We start from the raw sequence: 20773 nt of genomic DNA on the forward strand, positions 1-20773 counted from the left end.
CAGCCTGTCAAGAACACCACTTTCTCAGGCTTCCCCTTCAAACTGGTGGTACAAGAGTGCTTCCACCCAGGGCACCGGCTCTCTAACAACCGGGCTGATGACCTCACAAGCCCCTGATGTAAATCTACACATCCTCCCCCAGCCGACTGCAGCCGAGTCTTGGACACCCGTGCTCTCTCGTGGACCCTGTCAGACGACAGGAGTACAGGCTCGCAGCATTGGGACAGCATTCTGTCAACATCATTGCCTCCATCACTGTCACCTATGCTTTTACTTACCTGGATGTGAAGGCCTGGAAGTAAGGCACCGTGTCCTGAACTGTTCCAGGTGGGAATGTGTCCAGTTATCAAGGATGTTGCCTCCATCCCTTAGCCTACTCCCCCAACTCCTAACCAGCAGGGTTTAGGCTGCATGGCAGCCTTTTGATTTGATAACTCAGAGATGTTTCTCCTGACTCCTGACAGTGAAATTCTTAATTAGAAAAAAAAAAAAAACCCCAAAGACAGAACCCAAGGCTAAGTATAGTGGCTCAGGTTTGCCACCCCAGCATTTGGGAGTTAAGAGGCAGGAGGACTGTTCTGCTCAAGGCCAAGGTCAGTCTGGTTTGCATAGGGAGGGCTACATGGTGAGATGATTCTTCTTCTTTTTCTTCTTCTTCTTCTTCTTCTTCTTCTTCTTCTTCTTCTTCTCGTTCTTCTTCTTCTTTCTCTTCTTCTCTTCTTCTTCCTTCTTCTCTTCTCTCCTCCTTCTTCTCTTCTTCTTCTTCTTCTTCTTGTAAGTACCTTAATTTAGATACACTTTTATTTTATTTATTGCATATGAGTGCTTTACAGAAGAGGGCAGCAGATAGTTGTGAGCCACCATGTGGTTGCTGGGAATTAACTCAGGACCTCTTGAAGAGCAGGTGGCGCTCTTAACCACTGAGACATCTCTCCAGCCCCCATGGTGAGATTCTTAAATGAACAAAACCAAACCTGAAACCAAAACCAAACACACAGAAACAACAAAGCAAAGCAAAATGAGCCAAGCTTTGGTCTGAGCAGACACACTCAGACACTCTCTCTCTCTCTCTCACACACACACACACACACACACACACACATACACTCTCTCTCTCTCTCTCTCAAGGATGCAGAGCACTGCAGAACAAACAATGACATGTCCATGACTGGCCCTGCTAGCCTGAGTCCTGCGCATGTTCCTGAGAGGTTTGTGTCACATTCTGATGTGATGACGTAACCTGGAAAGGAGACAGGGGGACTGCGCTCCTCTGCTACCTGCACCCCCATTACCCCGCACCCCTGCTCCAGCCTTGAGACAGCTCATAGCCTCAGACTCAGGCAAAGAGGCCCAGAACTTTGCCCACCTTGCTAAGCAATGGATGCTGGGAAGACCAACTTCATTTTCCAAGGACTAATATTCCTTCTTCACCAAGACAGCCTCTAACCAGAAGGACCAGAACCATGGACAGGACGGGCAAATGAACATTCGAGATGACCTGAGCTGGGTCCAGGCCGGGCCTTGCCCTGGGCATCCTCTCACACTGGGCCCAGAGAAGCTCCAGCACTTGAGTGTGGCTGCCATGCTCAGGGCCGCGTTCACAGTGCTGTGGAGAGAGGCTCAAAGCCGGCAAAACAAGCCAAGCAGGGGTACACGGCCCAAGGTCAGGCTGGCTGAAAGGCTGGAGCCTAGGTGGGGCTCCAGAGACAGGGCACAATCCTGACCAACAGTGATATCACCTCCTGTGGCCAGCACAGCACAAGGGGTGGCAAGATAGCCATCTGTGCCACCTATTTTCCCAAAGCGTTGCTTCTGTTTAAGCTACTCTGCGTCACTGCCTATGAGTAACACTTTAAAATAAAAACAACAACGACAACAACAAAAAACCAGTCTACCCCTCCAGGCTGCTGCTCTCTGGCAGGCGCAGGTGGTCAACTTAATACTCAGGAAGAGAGGAATCAGGAGCCTCGAACACAATTGCCTGGCACAGCTGCCTTAAATTGTAGAGCCTTGTGGTTCCTGCCCTCCCCCATCACAGCTGCTGTGCTGTCCTGATGTTCCTCTATTCCTGCTACAGGGGCCTCAGGCAGGGCAGCAGGAAACACAAGCCTTGAATGTAGTACATAGTAGTTAGTACGTGGCTTCCTAGTCTGGTAGCCCCACCCCCAGCCGTGTTTGTTGAATGAATGCGTGAGTGAGTGAAGAAGTTCAGTGACGGGTGGTAGGAGCGGCTTTAAGAAGAGCTCTGGGACAGAGATTTTTGACAGACTGCAGCAGAAGGTGCTGTGACCCGGGCACGGATCTCTGACAAGGACTTGAGCCCGTCTAATGGAGCGGACAGTTAAACATGAGGAAATGAAGGGACGGAGCCCCGAGCTAAGGTGACCACAGAGACTGGGGTCCTGTGCACAATACTGACTTTGTGCCTGTGAACCAGATGCAGCCACGTGGAACACACCAGCAGATTCATTTTGATCCAATATGTACAAGAATTTTAACCGAGAGGAGACAAGCAAATGCCATCAACTGTTGAGGGATGAGACGCAGGGATTACAGGAGACAAGAATGGTGTCCCTGTTGGGGCTGTTCCTGCCCATGCCTGCTTCTTGTCTGTCAGGACACGTGTTCTGGTACCAAGTGCACACCATCTTTGATCTTTACACTGTTTGCTGAGCATAGGATTAGCCAGGTTCTTAGCTCTCCCTGGATGTGACCTGAATACCCAGAGCCTAAAGGGATAGTGTTCGTTTGGCTCAAGGCTTCAGAGGTTTTGGTCCACGGTCCTTGGGTATGGCGGTCCTGATACGGTAAGGTGGAGCATCGTGACAGCTGGATCATGTGGCAAAGGCTGCTCACCTCACGGCATGCAGGACACAGAGAGAGACTGCCCTCCGTGACCTGCGTCCTCAAGGTCCACCTCTCAAAGTCTCTAGAACCCTTCAGAATAGCCCACCAGCTAGGACCCAAGCCCCCAGCTCGTGAGGAATGTTTCTCACGAAAACCTTAGAACTGGGTTAGGAAACACGAGAGAAAAAGCAGGCGGAGCAAACCTGCCTCACACCGTTTACTGAGCCCATCATTAAAGCTCAACAGAGGTGATTCAGTTTCAAGCTGAGTTTTAGAGGCGGTAACTGCTGAACCACAGGAGAAGCTGTAATTTTAAACATTATCATGTATGTATGTGTGTGGTGTGTGTGTGTGCACGTGCGCTTTTAACTTCAAGTTGTAGATGTCCTTCCTTCTTTGAAAAGGTCTCGCTGTGTAGCTCTGGCTGTTCTGGAACTCACCATATAGACCAGGCTGGCCTCAAACTCACAACAATCTGCCTCTGCCTCCCTAGCACTGGGATTGAAGGTGTTGGGTCCTCTGGAACTGGGGTTCTGGGGGGGGGGGTTGTGAACCTCCATGTGGGTGTTGGGAGTCTAATGTGGGTCCTCTGAAATAGTACCCAGTGATCTGAATCGCGGAGCCATCTCTCCAGCCACAAACTTTAATCTCCTTTGTGTTGTCCACTGCTGATGCACTGAATACGGTTGGTTTTCAGGTTGGGGGATGCTTATTTCGCACGCAGGAAGCCTCGGGGACGACCCTAGCACTGCATAAACCGGCATGGTACATGTTTTCAAAGTGTCAGACATACTGATAATTATAAAACATCTTTGGAAGGCACCAAAGACCCAAACGAAAGCCTCATATTCTGAGAGCAAGACATAACAGTAAGGCAATACAGCCAGGTGTGGTGGTGCACACCTTCAGTGCCAGCAAGGCAGAGGCAGGTGGATTGCTACAAGTGTAATCCCAGCACTAGAGAAAGGTAGAGGCAGGAAGATAAGAAGTGCAAGGTCATCCTTGGCTGCACAGGTGGCTTAAGGCCAGCCTGAGATACAAGTGATCCTGTCTCAAAATAAAGAAATAAATAAGATAAAGAACAAATGGAAAGAAAGGGAGGAAGGAAGAAAGGGAGGAAGGGAGGAAGAAAGAAAGAAAAAGAAAGCACAGAGGCAGAGGCCAGCTTCTGCTACATTAACCACCTACCCAGCAACCTTTTGTTTCCTGGTCCTGCTCAATTGCCTGACAAGGCGATGTAGTGCCTTGCTGAGGTGGCTGGCTCGTGTGGAGACTTCTCGTTGAAGTGGAGTTTTTCCCCAGGAAGAGGGGCAGAGGTTAAGCTCTTGTCTTGTTATGCCATCCACAGCAGAAAACAGCCCCTTCCCAACTGATTGTTTTAATCACATCCACACTTAGGATGGAGACACACTCATGCCACAGGGATGGACCAGCCCCAACCCAGGCTTGACCAGAGAGCACACCCACAGCGAGCAGACAGTGAGAGCAGTTTGGGAAGAGTTGGAGTTTATTTGCTGCAGTTCCTTGGAGCTAGTTTACAAGGCAAAAACAAACAAAAAACAATGAAATAATAATAATATTCTTAAAAAACCCTGTCAACAACTTTCAGTCATTTCTTTGTATTTTGCAAATCTTTTTTAACAAATACAAAATAATCTAGAAGGAGAAAAACTATGTATGGATTATTTACACCTCTGATAAATAGACTGACACTGGGCCAGGTGCTGGTCTGCCCAGGACACACCTGTGAGAACTGGTGTGCAGGAGGGGCTCTGGCACTGGCCCAACTCCCCCTACAACCTGGGCCGGCACTGACTGCTTCTGTACCAGGAAGCTCAGGTTTCCAGCCTGGACCCTCTTCCGTCACTGTTGCCTTCACACACTCCAGCGACAAGCACCTGAGGCTGCTCGAGGCCAGACCCACAGGACAGGGGCCAGACTGCTGCCCCCCACGCACCCTTCTCTGCATAACTATTTCCAGAGATGCTGACCTCCTTCTGAGATTAGAGGAGCTGAGCTCACGCAGCGCAGCGGGGACCCATGGCTCCTCCACCTGCCTGGACGGGCATGCTGGCCCTGGCCAAGGAGCAGGAGCTGCCCTTGAGAGTCCCTGAGAGAACGGCAGGAGATGCTGCGTTTCACGGCCCCCTTCACACTGAGTTAGGAGGCCAGGGCTGACTCACACATGTGCTGTGGCATGCCATGCATAGAGGGCAAGGGGTCAGAAAGGCCACCTCAGCCTTGCTTGACTGCACTGCACCCTGCTGAGCAAGGCCCCTGCTCCTGGAGGCTACCACAGAGTGCACCAGAATAGTCCAGTTGGAGTGGCTTTTGAGGCAGAAAAGGCTGAAGCCCCAAGGGTATCAGGTAAGACCGGCTCCTTCCTCTAGAACGAGGAATGGAGCTCTTGAGAAGGAGAAAGAAAAACCAGCTATGAAACAGTCGCCACCCGGCACCATGGGTGACCTCCTCACAGTTTTGGTTATTAGGAAAATGCAGACGGTCCACTTTAAAGCGCAGTGGGCCTGGGTACTGAGGGCCAGGCAAGGAGCTAACACCTTTATCCTGTCCCACAGGCTGCCTGCCTGCTGCCCTACCAGGGCCCTGAAGGCCTCCGTGTGTCGGCTGGGCCCTGCCAGCAGCCTTGCTTTTGCCCCTCTTGCCCACCCAGGTCAGGAGGCAGCAGCCCCGGGGTGCCAGCATCCCCAGACCCCCCTTCCGAGGGGACGCTCCAGAAGCAGGGCACGGGAGGGCAGAGCGCAGTGCTCTGTTCACTTCGCTTTAAAACAAAAACAAAAATAAATCTTTATAGTGCGTGGCTTCTATTCCTTTCCTCTTCTCCTTAGTACATAAGAGTACATCCTCACAGGCATGATGGAGCAGAGGTGAAGGCCCTTGGCCAGGAACACTTCGAGGTAAAGAGCGAGCTCCCTGCGGTGCCATCAGCCCTGCTAAGCTGAGGCGTGACACAGCGCTGCTCTGCTGCTAGCAGCGGTTCTGAGCGGCTCCAGAGCCCACGAGTGGCAGCAGCAGTCTCCAGCCCCAGCCCTCACTGCCTACCCTTCTCCCACTTAGAAAATTGCAAAAGCTGAAGCGAGTCTCTAGGGGGCGGGCAGGGCCTGGCCAAGGAGCCCTCTGCTCTTCCCTGCTTGGCTCCACGGTGCCCTCACAGGAGGCAGGAGAAAGGGCCACAGCTTCCTGGGCTGGCCGTGCCCTGGTGCACCCTCAGTGTCTCTTTGTGGAGGAGACCTTCTTTTTCCGTGCTGCGAGCATCTCGTAGAAAGGGTCTCTGCTAATGGCAGCTCTAGAGCACAGAAAAGGGAGAGAATTGGCATGAGGGGCAGATCAAGCTGTCTGACTTGGGGGCTGTGCTGCCAGCTGTCCCCAGGGATACCCACCCCACTCTGTCCACATGGAAGCATCACTTAGCATTTGGGAGTAGAATCATTATATGTTTCTTGGCCGAGTCCCAAGTGTGTGGCTGTCCACTGCAGGCCTGAGTCTGTGTTGTAACAGACCCACAAGTCACAAGAGCACTCCATGGTGCTCAAGAGGCTGGCGTGGACTGCACAGGGCCCATGCCCACCAGCTCCATGAGGACGGCTGCTGCAGGGGCCAGTGCAGCAGCGGGCGGCCACGCTGCCTTTCCAGCCCAGTGAGGGCTGCACATGACTGGCATAGCCAGTGGCGGTGTTTGCTCTTCTGGGAAGCTGCACCTGTGTGGTGATTAGCTTAGTGGGTCACCAGAGGCCTGGAGCCCCCAGAGCACACATTCAAGTGCCCTCTCTCTTCTGCGTGTGTGCACATTCAAGTGTGTGGGTGTGTGAGTGTCTGAGCTCCAGCCCCTGGGCTTGCCCCAGCTCTGGTGAGCTAGCTGAGTCTCACCACCACAAGGACTCAGCCTGCAAAGGTGTAAGCTAGTCAGAACGCCTTCCGTTTTTAGGGTGCAGGTGATTCTACCTAGGCTGTTGGGGGATGGCTAACCCCTTTTGGTAGGTTGCTTGTCCCTGTTTAGCAGTACCCATGGTGCCCAGATGAAAATATGCTGTGAAATGGTGGCAAGAATTGGGCTACACGCATTTAACTCCCTTTTCATCCCTTGTGCTGAGATGTTGACCTATTAGATTCTTGGAGCTGGAAGCCACCCCCTCTCCTCACTTGTTGGCACAGGCTCCCCATGGCTAACAGTGGGCAAGTCTGGCCTACCGAGTGTCTGCCTGCAGCCTGAACTCTGTTGAACCCAGTGTTGAGATGGACACACACAATGCCACTAGGAGCTTCCTTAGGCTGCTGGGAACTGCTAGGAAGAGCAGCTACCAAGAGAAAGGTGTGTCTAGGCCTTCTACAACGCCATGACGTGTATTTCCTCCAGTGCTCTCATTCTCTCCCTCCCCATCCCAGCAGATCAGGAAAGGCTTCACACCCATGCTGAGCAGTGTCCTCCTGAGCCACCACACAGGCTGAAGCCTTGCTTACTTATCCACATTCTTAGCCTTGCTGTGCCTCAGGTCCTATCTGTGGTGTGGGGCTTACTGGGCCACTGCTCTGGGGTGGGGACACAGAGACTATGCTACAGGATTTCCAGCATTTGTACATCCTCCACAGGGAAGCAGCAAGAATATCGAGGTGGGCCGGGGGAGGGGGTGAGGTTGCTGTCAGAAGAACTGGGTAGCCCCAGAAGGAGGCCTAGCATCCACTAGGACCCAAGAAGGACTTTAAAGAACACTCATTTTTCTGACTACAGCAGCAAAAACTTATGAGAGTCAAAATGTACAAAAATAGCCAAAAGTCTTTTGAAAGAGCATAAAGGAGCCTGCTGAAGCAAATCCTACTGATGGAAGCAGTGTGCCCCACCTCCTGCCAGCCTGAGGCCATGCAGAATGTGCTATAAGCCAGGGCAAACACTGAGTCAGTGTGAGACAGACTGCTACTGGTCTGAGAGAACAGTTCCACCTCTCACACTGAAACACTGCAAGAATGAACTCCCAACAACAGACATGAGAGGGCACAGGGCGCAGTGTGCTCCCTTCCCTGGTCTCGGGCCTCTCCCAGACAGAGTCCATGCTCAGAGGATGGGCTGTTTTGGGACTCCTCCTTGTGTGCAACTCGTAGCCTGGCCCATCTGTGGGACCATCACTGGCACAATGGTGTTACTGGGCAGGATGCCTAAGTCAGGGCAGCATGCCACCAGCCTGGGCACTCTCCCGAGGTCCTCAGAGCAGCCCTTTAAATCTGGAATTCCAGAGACTGGCAACGTGTCCCAAAGACACCAAGGACTCTACTGCTGCTGGAGCCCAAGCCAACCTGCCTGCCTCCTTTCTCTAGGAACTTTTGAGAAGCGTCTCTACAGAGTAAGGCATCAGCCCTTCCCCTCCAGCACACTGTACATCTTTAGCCATTTACTTGTCCTCTGTTTAATCTTGGCCAAAACACTCCACTGCTGGATCGAATGCTCAGCACTAAATTAGACTAGATAGTGATCAGGTCCTGAGCAAGGGCTGCAGCTGGGTAGAAAGCAGCTGAGGACATAGAGGCAGCCTGGGACCTGAAGGCACGTCTTCCTCACTCTCAGGTCACTGAGGCCCCGATGACAAGGAATGCTTTCTAAGGAAGGTATCTGCATTACGTCTTGATGGGCAAAGTACCCAGGACTGCGACTGAGGATGTACTCTGGGAAGAAGTCATTGCTGAGAGGGTGGGGAAGTCAGCGTCTTGCTGGGGCAAGGAGAAAGATTCCCATCAGCCGGGCTTCGTGTGAATGGAGAGGCAACAAGCCAATGCAGATGCCCCGAGTTCTGCAGAGCCTATTTCCAGTCACAGCCACACTGGGACGTCCCTGTCCCTGCAGCATCCCTCACACAGCGGGCCTGTGATTCATGGTGGGACTGCAAGAAGCTCCCTTCCCTCGGGCCGGGCTGGCTGTGTCCTCACAGCATGCAGGGAAGGGCTGGGGCTCAGCTTCATGACCTCGCATCACTGCCCTGTGACCTCGTACAACTCTTGTTACCTATGATCCTTAGCCTCCATGCCTCATTGGATGAAAAAGTAAAATAAAGCCAAGCCTGTGCCTGAGCCGGCACAGGAAGAGATGTGTCCCTCACAACAAGGGTGGTGGCACCTGTCTGCACTCTGGGTTTTTGAAGGCTCTGGACGCCTAGGCTGAAGGCATGACCTACTAATTCTCTGACTCACAGGAATCCAAAGGCCTGCTGGGAAGCAAGCTGGGAGCCTCCCTGCAGCCTGTCAGAGCTGGGAGGACAAGGACTGCGAGGAGGGGACAGGTGACCAGCTCCCCGTGCAAGGCAAGGGAGCGCCTACTTTATGCACTTGATCCACTCCTCCTTCTCCTCAGGACTGGGCGCTGAGATGCGGTACACAGTGTGGTTCCCTTCCACCACGCGCCCGTCCGCCTCCGTCTTGCACGCCTTAATCACTTGGTCTTTATTGTCAGGGATATAAAGCTCAAAACAGTTCTGGGAAGAAAATGAGAAAGTGACAGTTGTCAGGTTTTATAAGAAGCTGCCGGCCAAATCTTATTTCCCAAAACACTATTCTTATATCAAAAAGTATATATCAGAGAATAGCTTCAGAAAACGTGTTTTCTGGGGGCAGAGGACATACGTCCATTGGTAAATGCTTGCTAAAGAAGCACGACGACCAGCTGGGCGTGGAGGCATAAGCCCGTCCTCCAGCACCCGGGAGGCATAAGCCCGTCCTCCAGCACCCGGGAGGCATAAGCCCGTCCTCCAGCACCCGGGAGGCATAAGCCCGTCCTCCAGCACCCAGGAGGCATAAGCCCGTCCTCCAGCACCCGGTAGGCATAAAGCCCGTCCTCCAGCACCCGGGAGGCATAAGCCTGTCCTCCAGCACCCGGGACGCATAAGCCCGTCCTCCAGCACCCGGGAGGCATAAGCCTGTACTCCAGCACCCGGGAGGCAGAGGCAGGCAGATCTCTGTGAGCTCTCTTGATACCTGACGTTCCGTACACCAGGCTCTCTGGCACACAAGATTCCAGGGATTCTCATTTTTGAGAATTCATTTTTTTTTTAAGCAAAGAAAAAGAAAGCAAGGCATGGTGGTGCACACTTTTAAACCCAGCACTCGAGGAGGCAAAGGCAAGTTGACTTCTGAGTTTGAGGTCAGCCTTGTCTACAGAGAGTTCTAGCACAGCCAGGGCTATGCGGTATCAAAACAAACGTGTGTGTGTGTGTGCACGCGCGCGCGCACGCGTACTCGTGTGAGTGCATTTGCACTGTGTGGGTATGAACTCAGGACACCCTGCAGGGGTCAGTCCCTGTCATCTATGGTGTCTGAGGCAGGACCTCCTTGTTTTCCTACTGCATACACTAGGTTAGCGAGCCCATGGTGTCTGGAAATTCCCTATCTTCTACCTCACTGTAGGAGTGCTGGATTGCAGACACACATGATCACACCCAGCTGTTCTGGGGATCTGAATGCAGGTTCTTGTGTGTGTCAGATCTGGTGTCACACTTTCCCTACCAACCCATCTTCCCAGCCTGACACCCTGTCTCAGAACACAAGGTACATGGTTCCTGAGGAATGACACTTGAGGGTGACCTCACAGGCATAAGTGTCCACGCACTGTATACACACATATACATTTTTTCCTATGGAAAAAGCTCAGACTAGACCCCTGCAGGATGTCAACTGTTTTCAGGCCTATCTGTTGGCTGAGAAGCTCCACCCCTGACAGACAGGAGCACATATGCAGCCGTAGGTGAGCTGCTCCCAAGCCACACAGTGCATCAGAGTTATAAAATCAGCACCAAGCTACAGTGCTCACAGCTGACCTCCGGGAGGGGCAGCTTCTGGAGCTTGGTTCAAAGTCAGAAAGTACAGGAGACAGACAGAACTAAGTAAGGAAAACAGGGTCAAACTCAGGGGTTAAGGCATGGCTTTGTTTTTCAGCTCCTCAAGTGTGCCTTCACTTTCTCAGGACGGGCTACGAGCAGCCCTCTGGCCTGCGGCTCCGCGGCAGGAACACTCACCGGCTTCTTAGAGTCCTCTACCTCTCGGATGCTCAGATTCTCTAGCGGGATGATCCCACGGGGCTCTTTATCCTGGAACAGGTGCAGGCAGAAAGACTTCACTCTCCATTGAGGAAACACCTGTTTCCCCCCACCCCCACTGGCCTATCCTGACTCCTCCCTCTCAGGTATAAAGCTCCCAGCTTAGCTTCAGGCCTCACTTGGGTTCTACAAAGGACCAGGGTCAGGAGTGTGTGGCATGCTGGGAAAGTCCAAAGCCTTTTGCAGATTAAAAAAAAAAGAAAGAAAGAAAAGAAAAGAAAGTCCAGGGGGCTCAGCAGGTGCCATCAAAGTGTACCTGCTGATGAGTGACCTCTGGGGCCTCAGGCAGGGAACATGCCAACCACCTTCCCTAAGGAAGGGCCTCCCCTTCTCCATGTCTGACATTTCCCTTTCCTTTTCCTGCCTTGGTTCTGTGTCACTAACTCCTGGAAGCCTAGGTCTAGGCACTGCTGCCCATGCCTGATGCAGGGACGCCAACTGAGTGTCAAACTGTCCCATGCTCACTGCATGTCACCTGAACTTGTGACCTTAGGGCAACACTGTCTTTTGGGCAGCTGCTCCAAGATCCACAGAGGTGCTTGAGCTTAGGTCCACACAGCTTCTCACCCTCCCTCCATCCCAACTGCCCCCTTAGGCACTGCTCCACCAACTTACCAACCAACCAACCCCAGCTCTCTAATTGTATAAAATACAAACAAACAAATACGTCTTTCAGACATTTCCCCATATCCTGTGGGAACACTTATCCTCTTCCTGTAACTGTGTAGTGCTGGCTTAGGACGCCCATCTGAGGAGCTCCTCTGGGCTTCCAGTTTGAAAGATCACCTACAGAGACCACAGCTCCTCCTGCCTCAAGCTGCACACGCTGGGCTCTCATTAGCACCACTCTGCTCCTCAAGTGGATCTCGGCGAGTTCGCGGCCTGCCTGGTCTACAAAGTGAGTCTAGGACAGCCAAGGCTGCAGAGAAATCCTGCCACAAAAAACAAACAAACAAAAACCAAAAGCCCAAAAAATCCAAAACAAAACAAAAAACAAAAAGAATCCAAAATTCTCGACTTGTCACTGCAGTGGACTAAGCTGAGCAAGCTGTGGACTGCAGGCTCTTCTCATGAGGCTCCTCTCACAAGGCTGAGCACAGGGTCTGCCTGAGGTCCTTACTGCCTCTTCTAGGGCACCAGTCACTTCCAATGGCAGTTACAGGAAGGAAGATAGCACATTACCCAGAGTTTTCCTAACTTCCTATGCAATACCATGCCCACCCTTAGCAGTGCTCAGGACTGCTCAGGTCCAAAGACTCATGGTATTCCCCTATCCAGAGAGGTAACCACTGGGCTTACTCAGCAATTACCACCCAGCCCACGCCCCCATTCCTCTTTCTTTCCTCTCTACTGTCACTTACAGGCCACATGGTGCTGGGGCCTTTTAAGCATTCTGATGTTGAAGTGGGTTGAATCCCATCACCCTTATGAAGAAGCCATGGTTTCTTTACTCTCCTAGACCGCAGGGCCCTGAGGCAGGGAGCTGCATGTGCATGGCACATGATCCGTGTTCTGGGTGAGTGGCTATAACCAAAGGGTTTACACTGTCTTCTGCGCAGGAGTCAGGGCCAGCTCTGGAGGCCCTGTGACCAGCCAGGGAGGTTACTGGGCCTCTGCTAACTTCCCCACAGGCGTTCTGCAGGCTGGCAGTGGCAGACGTAAGCCAGGATACTCCTTATGCTCATCCCACAGAAGCTGGAGAGCACTGGGAGTCCTGGATCCCAGCAACTGAAAGTCATGCTCCTGGCTAATAATGTCAAGTCCAAACATGAAGTGGGTTCCTGTGTAGACTCGCACTCTGTGACACTATGTGGATGTGCAGGGGCTCAAGGAGCCGCTGAGCAAGAGGACCTGGGTCCTATGCCCAGCACCAAAAGTGAGACAGCAAATGATGACACACTAGTCCGGGCGGACTCCGGTGCACTTCACCACTGTTCATCTATGCCCCAAATCATCTGCACCCCCAAAAGGACAGAGATAAGCAGCACAGATGCATGTGGCCTGTATGATTTCTTATAGCAAGTACTGTTATTTTTGCAAAAAATGATCTGATCAGGACGAAGAACAGATGGGAGTGGAGCGTGATGCGGAGAGAAAGGAGCAGGTCTGTGAGGACGGCCGCTTCATGTAGTCTTCTCTCGCTTTCCTTTTTTTTTTTTTTTTGGTTTGTTTTTCAAGACATGGTTTCTCTGTGTAGTAGACTTGGCTGTCCTAGACTCACTTTGTAGACCAGGCTGGCCTCGAACTCACAGTGATCCACCTGCCTCTGCCTCCCGAGTGCTGGGATTAAAGGCGTGCGCCACCACAGCCGGCTCACGTAGTATTTTCATAAAAGATGCCCTATTAAAGAAAAAAAATCAAAGCTGGGGATGCTGGCACAACCTTTAATCCCAGCACTCTGGAGGCAGAGGTAGTCAGTCAGATCTCTGAATTAGAGCCCAGCCCGGTCTTCAAAGCAAGTTACAGGACAGCCAGGGCCACACAGAGAAACCCTGTCTCATAAAACAAACAACAACAACAAAAAGAAAAGAAAAGAAAAAGAAAGAAAGCAATGAGGCAGAAATGAAAGACTGTGGGCCGTGAAGGTGATTGTTTCCCTGCCATAAAGGCCACTCTTTTTAAAGCAGCCTTATAAACTGCTGTGTGTTCAGTCACGCTGTTCTCAAGTGTACCGTAGGCCTCAGTGTTAAGAGTTTGAAAGATGAAGTATCCTTCCTACTGCTTGGCACTTATTGTCACTGACTTCATTTGACACTGGTCTCTGAGGGCTAGGTGTTTGACATTCTACGCTTTCTATATTGTCCAGGAGAACTGGAGGGAGCTCGTGTGAAGCAAGTCCAGGGCAGAGCTGACCCCACCTGCTGCCTCACAGAAGCCCTCAGGCAGCGTCCCAGGTGTAGTGCACACCCAGGCAAATACAGCACCCGATGCCCTCCTGCCACCACAGACAGTGAGACCTGCCCGCTCGCTTCCTCACCCCTTTCTACCACAGTGAACTTTCCTCCCCTCACTACTCTGCTTCCACTCTCGCCAGCCTGCATCTCTCTCCAGGCCAAAAGGTGGAGTGGGCTGACCTCGTCCCCAGGCTGCAGGCACTCTGCAATCCCAGCTGCTATTTCCTTCCTACAGCCAGACAGTAGGGTGACCACATCAGCTGTGCCTTTTCCCGGTCTGGCTGTCCTCATGCCTACACACTCAGTTTCACTAGGTTACCCTGTGTGTTTCCTGGCTCTTCCTAGGAACTCGCCTTGCTACCTAGACACTATAAAGCCAAATCAAGGAAGGGCTTGGGTGGGTGGGTGGGTGGGTGGGTGGATGGGTGAAGGAAACTCAGTGAGCCTTTTGTTCATAATACCCTGGGGATAAAACAGAGAGAGTCTTTCTTACAATTTTTATATGCTTAAATTATTGCTCTAATGTTTGAAAAGACTTACAGAAAAGCAAAGCTGGTAGCAGAACTTGGGTAACATGAGTGGGGCCCTGAGAAGAAATACCTTGGAAACAGTTTCCTGTCAAGTCCACAGCACATCATTGGCATGAACCACTGAATTGAACCTATAACTCTGTGCAACTAGCCTGGAACTCACTATGTAGCTCAGGCTGGCCTCAAACTTGTGGTAATCCACCTATTGATTTTTAAATTGTTACTGAAACACCATTTTGCTCTACCTTTACCATAGCGGAAGCTTCAACCCTGTTTTCTCAGTGGGATCAATAACTTATTGCGGGTCCAGCCAGGTTAGCTATACTGACTAGCTGGAGACCTACATCCAACATGCACGCAAGAAGAACCGCCTCTGCGCTGGCAGGTGCCCAGGAAGATGGTGGGAACACCAGAGTGCCATGTCACCAAGCAACAACCTGTGGCTTTCTGGGTGCTCTCCCCACAGAAAGCCTGCGGGAATTTTACTGTGTACTTTTTATTTCTACAACTACAAAGCAAGTGACATGCTCCTACAGGGAGGTCTAATCCCAGTGAAGAGACACCAACAGAACTTCCACAATGTAAGGAAATGTCAACTTCCCAAACCTCCAGATGCTCTCAAGTGATCCCTTCCCGTTTCCTTCTGCTGCTTTTCCTCCAGTGTGTCTCTTACCACTGGAAATCTGAATTCACCAAGTCACAACTATTATCCCTTTCACTAGGTTCTCGGCAACTGATCCAAGTTCCATGTTTTCGACCCAGCTCCAAACAAGTCCCCCACACTGTGTCCACTGCTCCCTCTCAGTTCTGGAACTGCTGCCTCCTGTCATGTCGAGACCTGAGTGCTGGCTCTGGGCTACAACCTCCTGGCCAGGCCCTTCACATCCTTGTTAGGGTGTTCTACTGTGAGATTTACTTCCTCCCTGACCCCCATGGAAATAGAGGGGCAGATCTGACTGTCTCCCCAGAGCCCCCTCTAGCTGTGCTTGGTTAGAGTGGTTTGGAAACGGAGGAGTGGCCCATCCTGCCCCAGGTGGACCAGCAGATGCTCACCGTTGTGTATTCAAAGTAGTAAAGGCAGTTGTCAGTCAGAATGAACCAGCGCCTCTTCCAGGTCTTTACCCTGCCACCTGGGAGCAAAGGGGAGATGCTCTTGACAAGAGACACCCAGGCAGGGGCATGCTACACACACACAAAGCTCTCTTCCCAGGAAGGGGGCGGGGTGGGGCAGGGTATCAGGAGAACATTTAGACCATGGCAAAATTTACATCAGTGACAAGACACAGCCAAGACAGAAGCATCTTTCACAGGGTGAAAGTCTATGGTATGAGCAGAGCAAGCATGTCCAGGTGACCCTGAGATGTCCTGGGCAGCAAGATGAGAGTGGGCTAGGGAGGAAGACCCAGGGCGATGACGGTGCAATGCAAGTGTGCCTTAGGCTGGAGAAGCCAGCCACAGCCTGTGTGTGATAGAGACAGGCAAAGAAAGGAGGAAGGGAGGGGCCAGCATCCTGATGCAGGTGGCATGGGCACCTCAGGGGTTCCATGGACGTGACAGGAGAGAAGATACAGAAAGGGAGGTACTGTGAGCCCCTTACAACAAACCCGTGGCTCCCCTGACCCACCTGCCTGTAGTCAAGTGCCACACTAGCTTTAGCCCCCTTGGTTAGTGTCCCGAAAGTCACGTCCCCAGAGTTCTGGGTGTGAATCAAAGCAGGAGTCCTTCACCAGGAAAGGACTGGCTTGTCCAAGAGGTGGACTCAGGAGCCGTACCCACTGTGGACGCATGTGACTCTTAAAACCAAGTAAGTCCAGGAGGCAGCCCTGACCGCTGGGAGGCGGCAGGGTCAGCAGCAGGGTCAGCAGCTGCCGGAGCCTTCCTCATCCTTTTCATGCTGCTGCTATTAAGTAGCAAGTGCAGGCTCCATGAGGCTACTCTGTGCTGGACGGTGGGGCAGGGAAGGCTGCGCTCAGCTGTGCCCACACTGGAGGAAGCTACTTCTTCACTTGCTCCTCACCTGCACCATGCTTAGGGTCCCCACTTTTCTCCCACTTACCTCAGCTCAGGGGAGGACTGTCTCGACACGAACCACTCAGATCACCCACATGGCATTGCCTAGCACACTCCCTGACCCTTAGAGCTCGCCCTTTGCTGGGGCCCAGCTATGGAGAGCACTGCTCCAGTCTCCGTGAAGGGCAGGGGAGTGGACGCCTGCCTGCCTTCTCCCCTGTCCTCCTGCTAACAGCCATGCAGAGCAGGGCGACGTTACAGAGACTGTTTCCGATGCCAGCAGCTACCTGCAGGCTTGTGCCTGAAATGGGAAGGAGGCCCAGCAGAGCAGGCCAGGGCCTAACTCTCTGGGCTATTTCACAGTTCTGCCTGCACACCTGAGCTGCAGGGTGGGGAAGTAGATACAAGCAGCCATCATTAGCTACATGATTCTAAGTGCCCGGGACCTCGGTTCCCAGACGGAGGACGCCATAGGCAGTCATGTGCCATCACCACCCCTCCTGTGTGGTGTACACTATGAGGCTCTTGCTCACAGTGATCCGAAGCATCCCATGGTTAAGTGGCATGAATGAGAAAGACACGAGAGTAACATGACGTGCATGCTGACAACAGGGAGGACTGTGCAGAATTAGAACAAATGAGAAGGAAGACAAAGAATGTGTTCAGACTGAAGGCGAGCTGCCTTAGAGCAGAGCCATTCCTATCTCTGAGTCTGCGAGCGTCTATCCTCTAGCCTACTGGGGAGACCATTTCCCACACAGGGCTTGGAACACAAGGGTGGCCAACCCATGCTGACCTCCCATGAGCTCTGTCACAGGACTATCCCAGATGACAACGGGACTCAGGAAATGATGGAGAGAGTGCGTTAGGTACCAAAAGAAACAAGATGGCAGGCAGGAAATCAAGGAAAAAAAGCAAAGCTGGGAAGATCTGTCTGGTAAAAGCTTCATTATGTCCACTGGACAGTTTGCTGCACCACAAAGCCCTCTACCAGGAAGCATCGCTGCGTGCCCACGGAGAACAGATCCACGTGGAGAGAGAAACAGACATGGGACAAGCAAACAGACCGATGTGCGCCTAGGACAGTCCCTGTGGAACTCACAGGACCCTTGCCATGCGGGCCGCCTGGTCCTGGCATGAAGGAATGCCCGTGCTTGTTCTCCTAAGGCGGTCCTGCTCTGGCCACGCGTACACACAGGCCTGAGGAGCATCCTGGTTCCTCCAAACGTTTCCCCATATCGGCAACCAGAGAACTAAGAGGCCAATTCAGGGTTTGAGGATGAGTCTTTGAAACAGAGGAGGGTGAGGACCCAGGCTGTGAGGCTTTCCCTGATACCCCAGAAATGGAATCAAAGGACTGCAGGTAGGGGGTTGTGGGTTTGAGGGTTAAATTTCCCACTTGTGAGTTTGGAGACAACACTTCTCTCTTTCATGGAAAGGCAAATGCCCCAAGTGTCGTCTATTTCATCTTTTCCTAACTTCTTTGCCAACATGGTGTCAGAAGCATGTGGCTTTGGGAAGTTACAAGCTATCACCTTTTTCTTTGCTTCTTCACTTCAGGAATTGCTTTTGGTTAGGTTGATGCACAGATGTCAATTTGAACTCAGCAATTCCCATGAGCGTGTAGCTAGCATGTCTCTGCCTCCGTGGCTCGCTCCGGGCCAGGGCTGCACGACTACCTGCAGTTCTTATGGCCTCTGAGCTGGCAGCTGCAGTGCTTCTCTCTCCCCACCAGGAGGAAACGTGAACACTGCCCCAAACCCCTGATCCTGGCCGGTTCCCTAGGGACTGTACAGTAAGTTAGAAGCAGCATTAACACTACTACCAGCAATTAAAAAACAAAGTAACCAAAAATAACAAAATAAAAAAAAAACGCTGCAGCAATGACAGTGGCCTGGGCAGAGTGAGCGAGCAGTTGCAGGGTTACATACCTCCTGGAGTTTGGGGCAAGGAAAAGGAGAGCCAAAATCATGGAAACACATAAATGAGGGAGAAAAGAAAATTAAAACAAAGAAATCAAACCCGATTCCTTAATCTTAAAGTGCAGCGTACCAGTCACATTTATGTATGCCTGGAGAGGGAGGTAAGCCTGAGAACACTGACGGCTAAGTGGCAAGATTGGGGGCATCACCCACACCTGCCCTAACAGTGCCACGAGTCCATTTTTGCCAGACTCCTTACAACCCAGAGCAAAGAGGGTGATGTGGACTTCTGCCAACGTAATGTCGCTCTTAAGATACCCATCACTTTTAAAATGTGTGCGAAGATGCACACATGTACACCACAGATATACATGTACATATGGGTGTACACAAGAACACACATGCTTATGGCTCTCTGCATACAGGGACATATACAGACAACTACAGATGGCACAAAGTCCTACCCTGTGCAGCACACAGACACACAGGAACTGAGCCTCCGTGTGCCACAATGGAAACGCCTTGAGGTTAGAAAACGCGAAGCAATGGCCCCACGATGAATGTTGTTAATTTACTGTTAAGTTTTCATTGTGTCAGATGAGGCCTTGCTCAGTTTCCTGGGATCCCGGGACTCTCCTAGTCTGTCTCAGAAGTGTCCGGGACTACAGGTGTGCACCATTGCACTCAGTTTGGATTTTTGATTTTTAAAAATATAGGATGCCTCATGAATTTGCATGTCATCCTGGTACAAGAACCAAGACAATCTCTGTTCTAATTTTAGTATCTCAGCTGTCAAAGCTAACACTTAGCATTTGCATGGAAACAAATTTCCCTGGAGGGGGAGTAAATCTAAACTTGGACAGACTTTTGAAATTTCCAGCACATTTCCTCTTCACTCTGTTGGTCGGGCGAGAAGAATGTGGAGCCTTGGAGTTAAACGCCTCAGAGCCCTGACTTCAGACCTTCAGCTTGGAGATTACGACTTATGGCCACACCCAGACACTGCAAGGCTCTAATCAGCGAAGTAGTGCTTGAAGGAAATTTACAAATCATCACATGTAAACACAGGCTTTGGGTCTTTTGGAGGAAATGCCAACCCTAAGCTATCTGGTCGAGTTAGCAACAGAGGGTGTGCCATCTTAGCGCTACCGGATGCTGTCAGTAATGGCCAAGAGTGGGACGGCTGCTAATTGTGGGGCAAGTAACCGAGATGAAAGAGGAGCATGTCTCTAATGGACTCCACCCTGCTGATATGAGATTCCGCTCATCAAAGGCCAAGGCAGAAGAAACAGGCACATGCTCTCTAGTGGTCACAGTAGCCTGAATACTATCGTGTCAGGGAGTTCGGCAACCTCTCCTCTGTCTGATAATTAATAAGGCAATCACAGGTGGACATGACTGTGCATGAGAACCCACTGAAGTCCATCTGTGTCTGGTTACTCTGTCACCGTCCTGGCAAGGCATGACCATAAATCTTAGCAGTGCAGGCTCACTGCGGTAGAGGGAAGAGAGATGCACCTGCAGCTCTTCTGAATGACACAATCATTAATGTGGCTGATTGGGACTGGAAAGGACCATTGCCAGAGCATGAGGAAGATGCTATGGATCGCGCTGCAGCCAAGGGCTCTAGGTTTGCCATGCACACTGCCTGTGGGAGCCAGATGCAGAGGGAGGTGATGATGCACTGGGTGGGGCAGGAGTGCCAGGGGTACATCTGAGAAGTGGAGAGATGGAGATGGCTGGTTACCCTCCCACAGGTGAGGGGCAGGGACGGGGGTGGACCAGGTCCCTAGGGAGCACCGCAAAGAATATGGCCATCTATTTATTAGAGAGTAGACACACAGGGCCAAGATACAAATGACAGAGTCTATGTCCGGGAATCTCTGTAACCTGCCCCCTTCCCTGTACCCCAAGCTTGTGTGCATACAGCCTTCTTCCTGTTGCAGGGGCCCCAAGCTGGGGGGAGGTGACTTACCGAGTTTCAGCAGCCAACCTTCTCGGTCTGGATTGAAGAAAGTGTGAGTGAGGTCATTCCCATCGTCTTCTGGGATTTTAAAGGGCTCGTTTTTTATGCTTTCATAGAGATTCTGGGATAGAAGATGACATTGCAGGTCTGATTCTGGAAATATCTATTCTTCCTCTCTACTCATCTCCAGGCATTCACTGTGAGCCTGGAGTAGCACACAGGGACCAGAGAAGAACATGGCCTTGTCTGCTCTCCAGTAGCTCACAGGGACAAAAATACGATGCCTGGCAGATAATTAAGGGGAAAATAGCAGCTTGGCGCCTACTCAGTCCTTTAGTTTCAGATTTAGAACCAGTTGCCCTTCCTGGTTTCTCAGCTGGCCTTTGTGAAGTTCACATTTTAAATGAATGGAGAGAGCAGGCACTCAGCAAGCTACCCTTCTGTCTCCTCTCCTACAAAAACTATCCCACTCTGAGTGAGTGCTTTGCCAGCTGGAATGCGGCCGCTCTGGCTC

At 51.7% G+C, this 20773-nt stretch overlaps 1 protein-coding gene across 5 annotated transcripts in view; it reads right to left on the reverse strand.

Annotated features, from left to right (window-relative positions):
• Window positions 1-6035: 6035 nt before the first annotated feature.
• The window catches only part of Cyth1 (cytohesin 1), an 80858-nt gene continuing 66120 nt past the window's right edge, over window positions 6036-20773 (reverse strand). For 4 of the 5 annotated variants that reach the window (XM_051159144.1, XM_051159146.1, XM_051159145.1 and 1 more), the window contains 5 exons: window positions 20268-20380; window positions 15415-15493; window positions 10857-10928; window positions 9166-9320; window positions 6036-6151 (listed from right to left, as the gene is read on the reverse strand). In XM_051159144.1, the coding sequence (XP_051015101.1) occupies window positions 6073-6151; window positions 9166-9320; window positions 10857-10928; window positions 15415-15493; window positions 20268-20380 (498 nt within the window). In that variant the 3' untranslated portion in view covers window positions 6036-6072. The remainder of the gene's footprint in view (window positions 6152-9165; window positions 9321-10856; window positions 10929-15414; window positions 15494-20267; window positions 20381-20773) is intronic. The other variant, XM_051159143.1, reaches the window with a different exon arrangement.

The sequence above is a fragment of the Acomys russatus genome, chromosome 16, assembly GCF_903995435.1.
Source record: "Acomys russatus chromosome 16, mAcoRus1.1, whole genome shotgun sequence".
Lineage (NCBI taxonomy): Eukaryota > Metazoa > Chordata > Mammalia > Rodentia > Muridae > Acomys > Acomys russatus.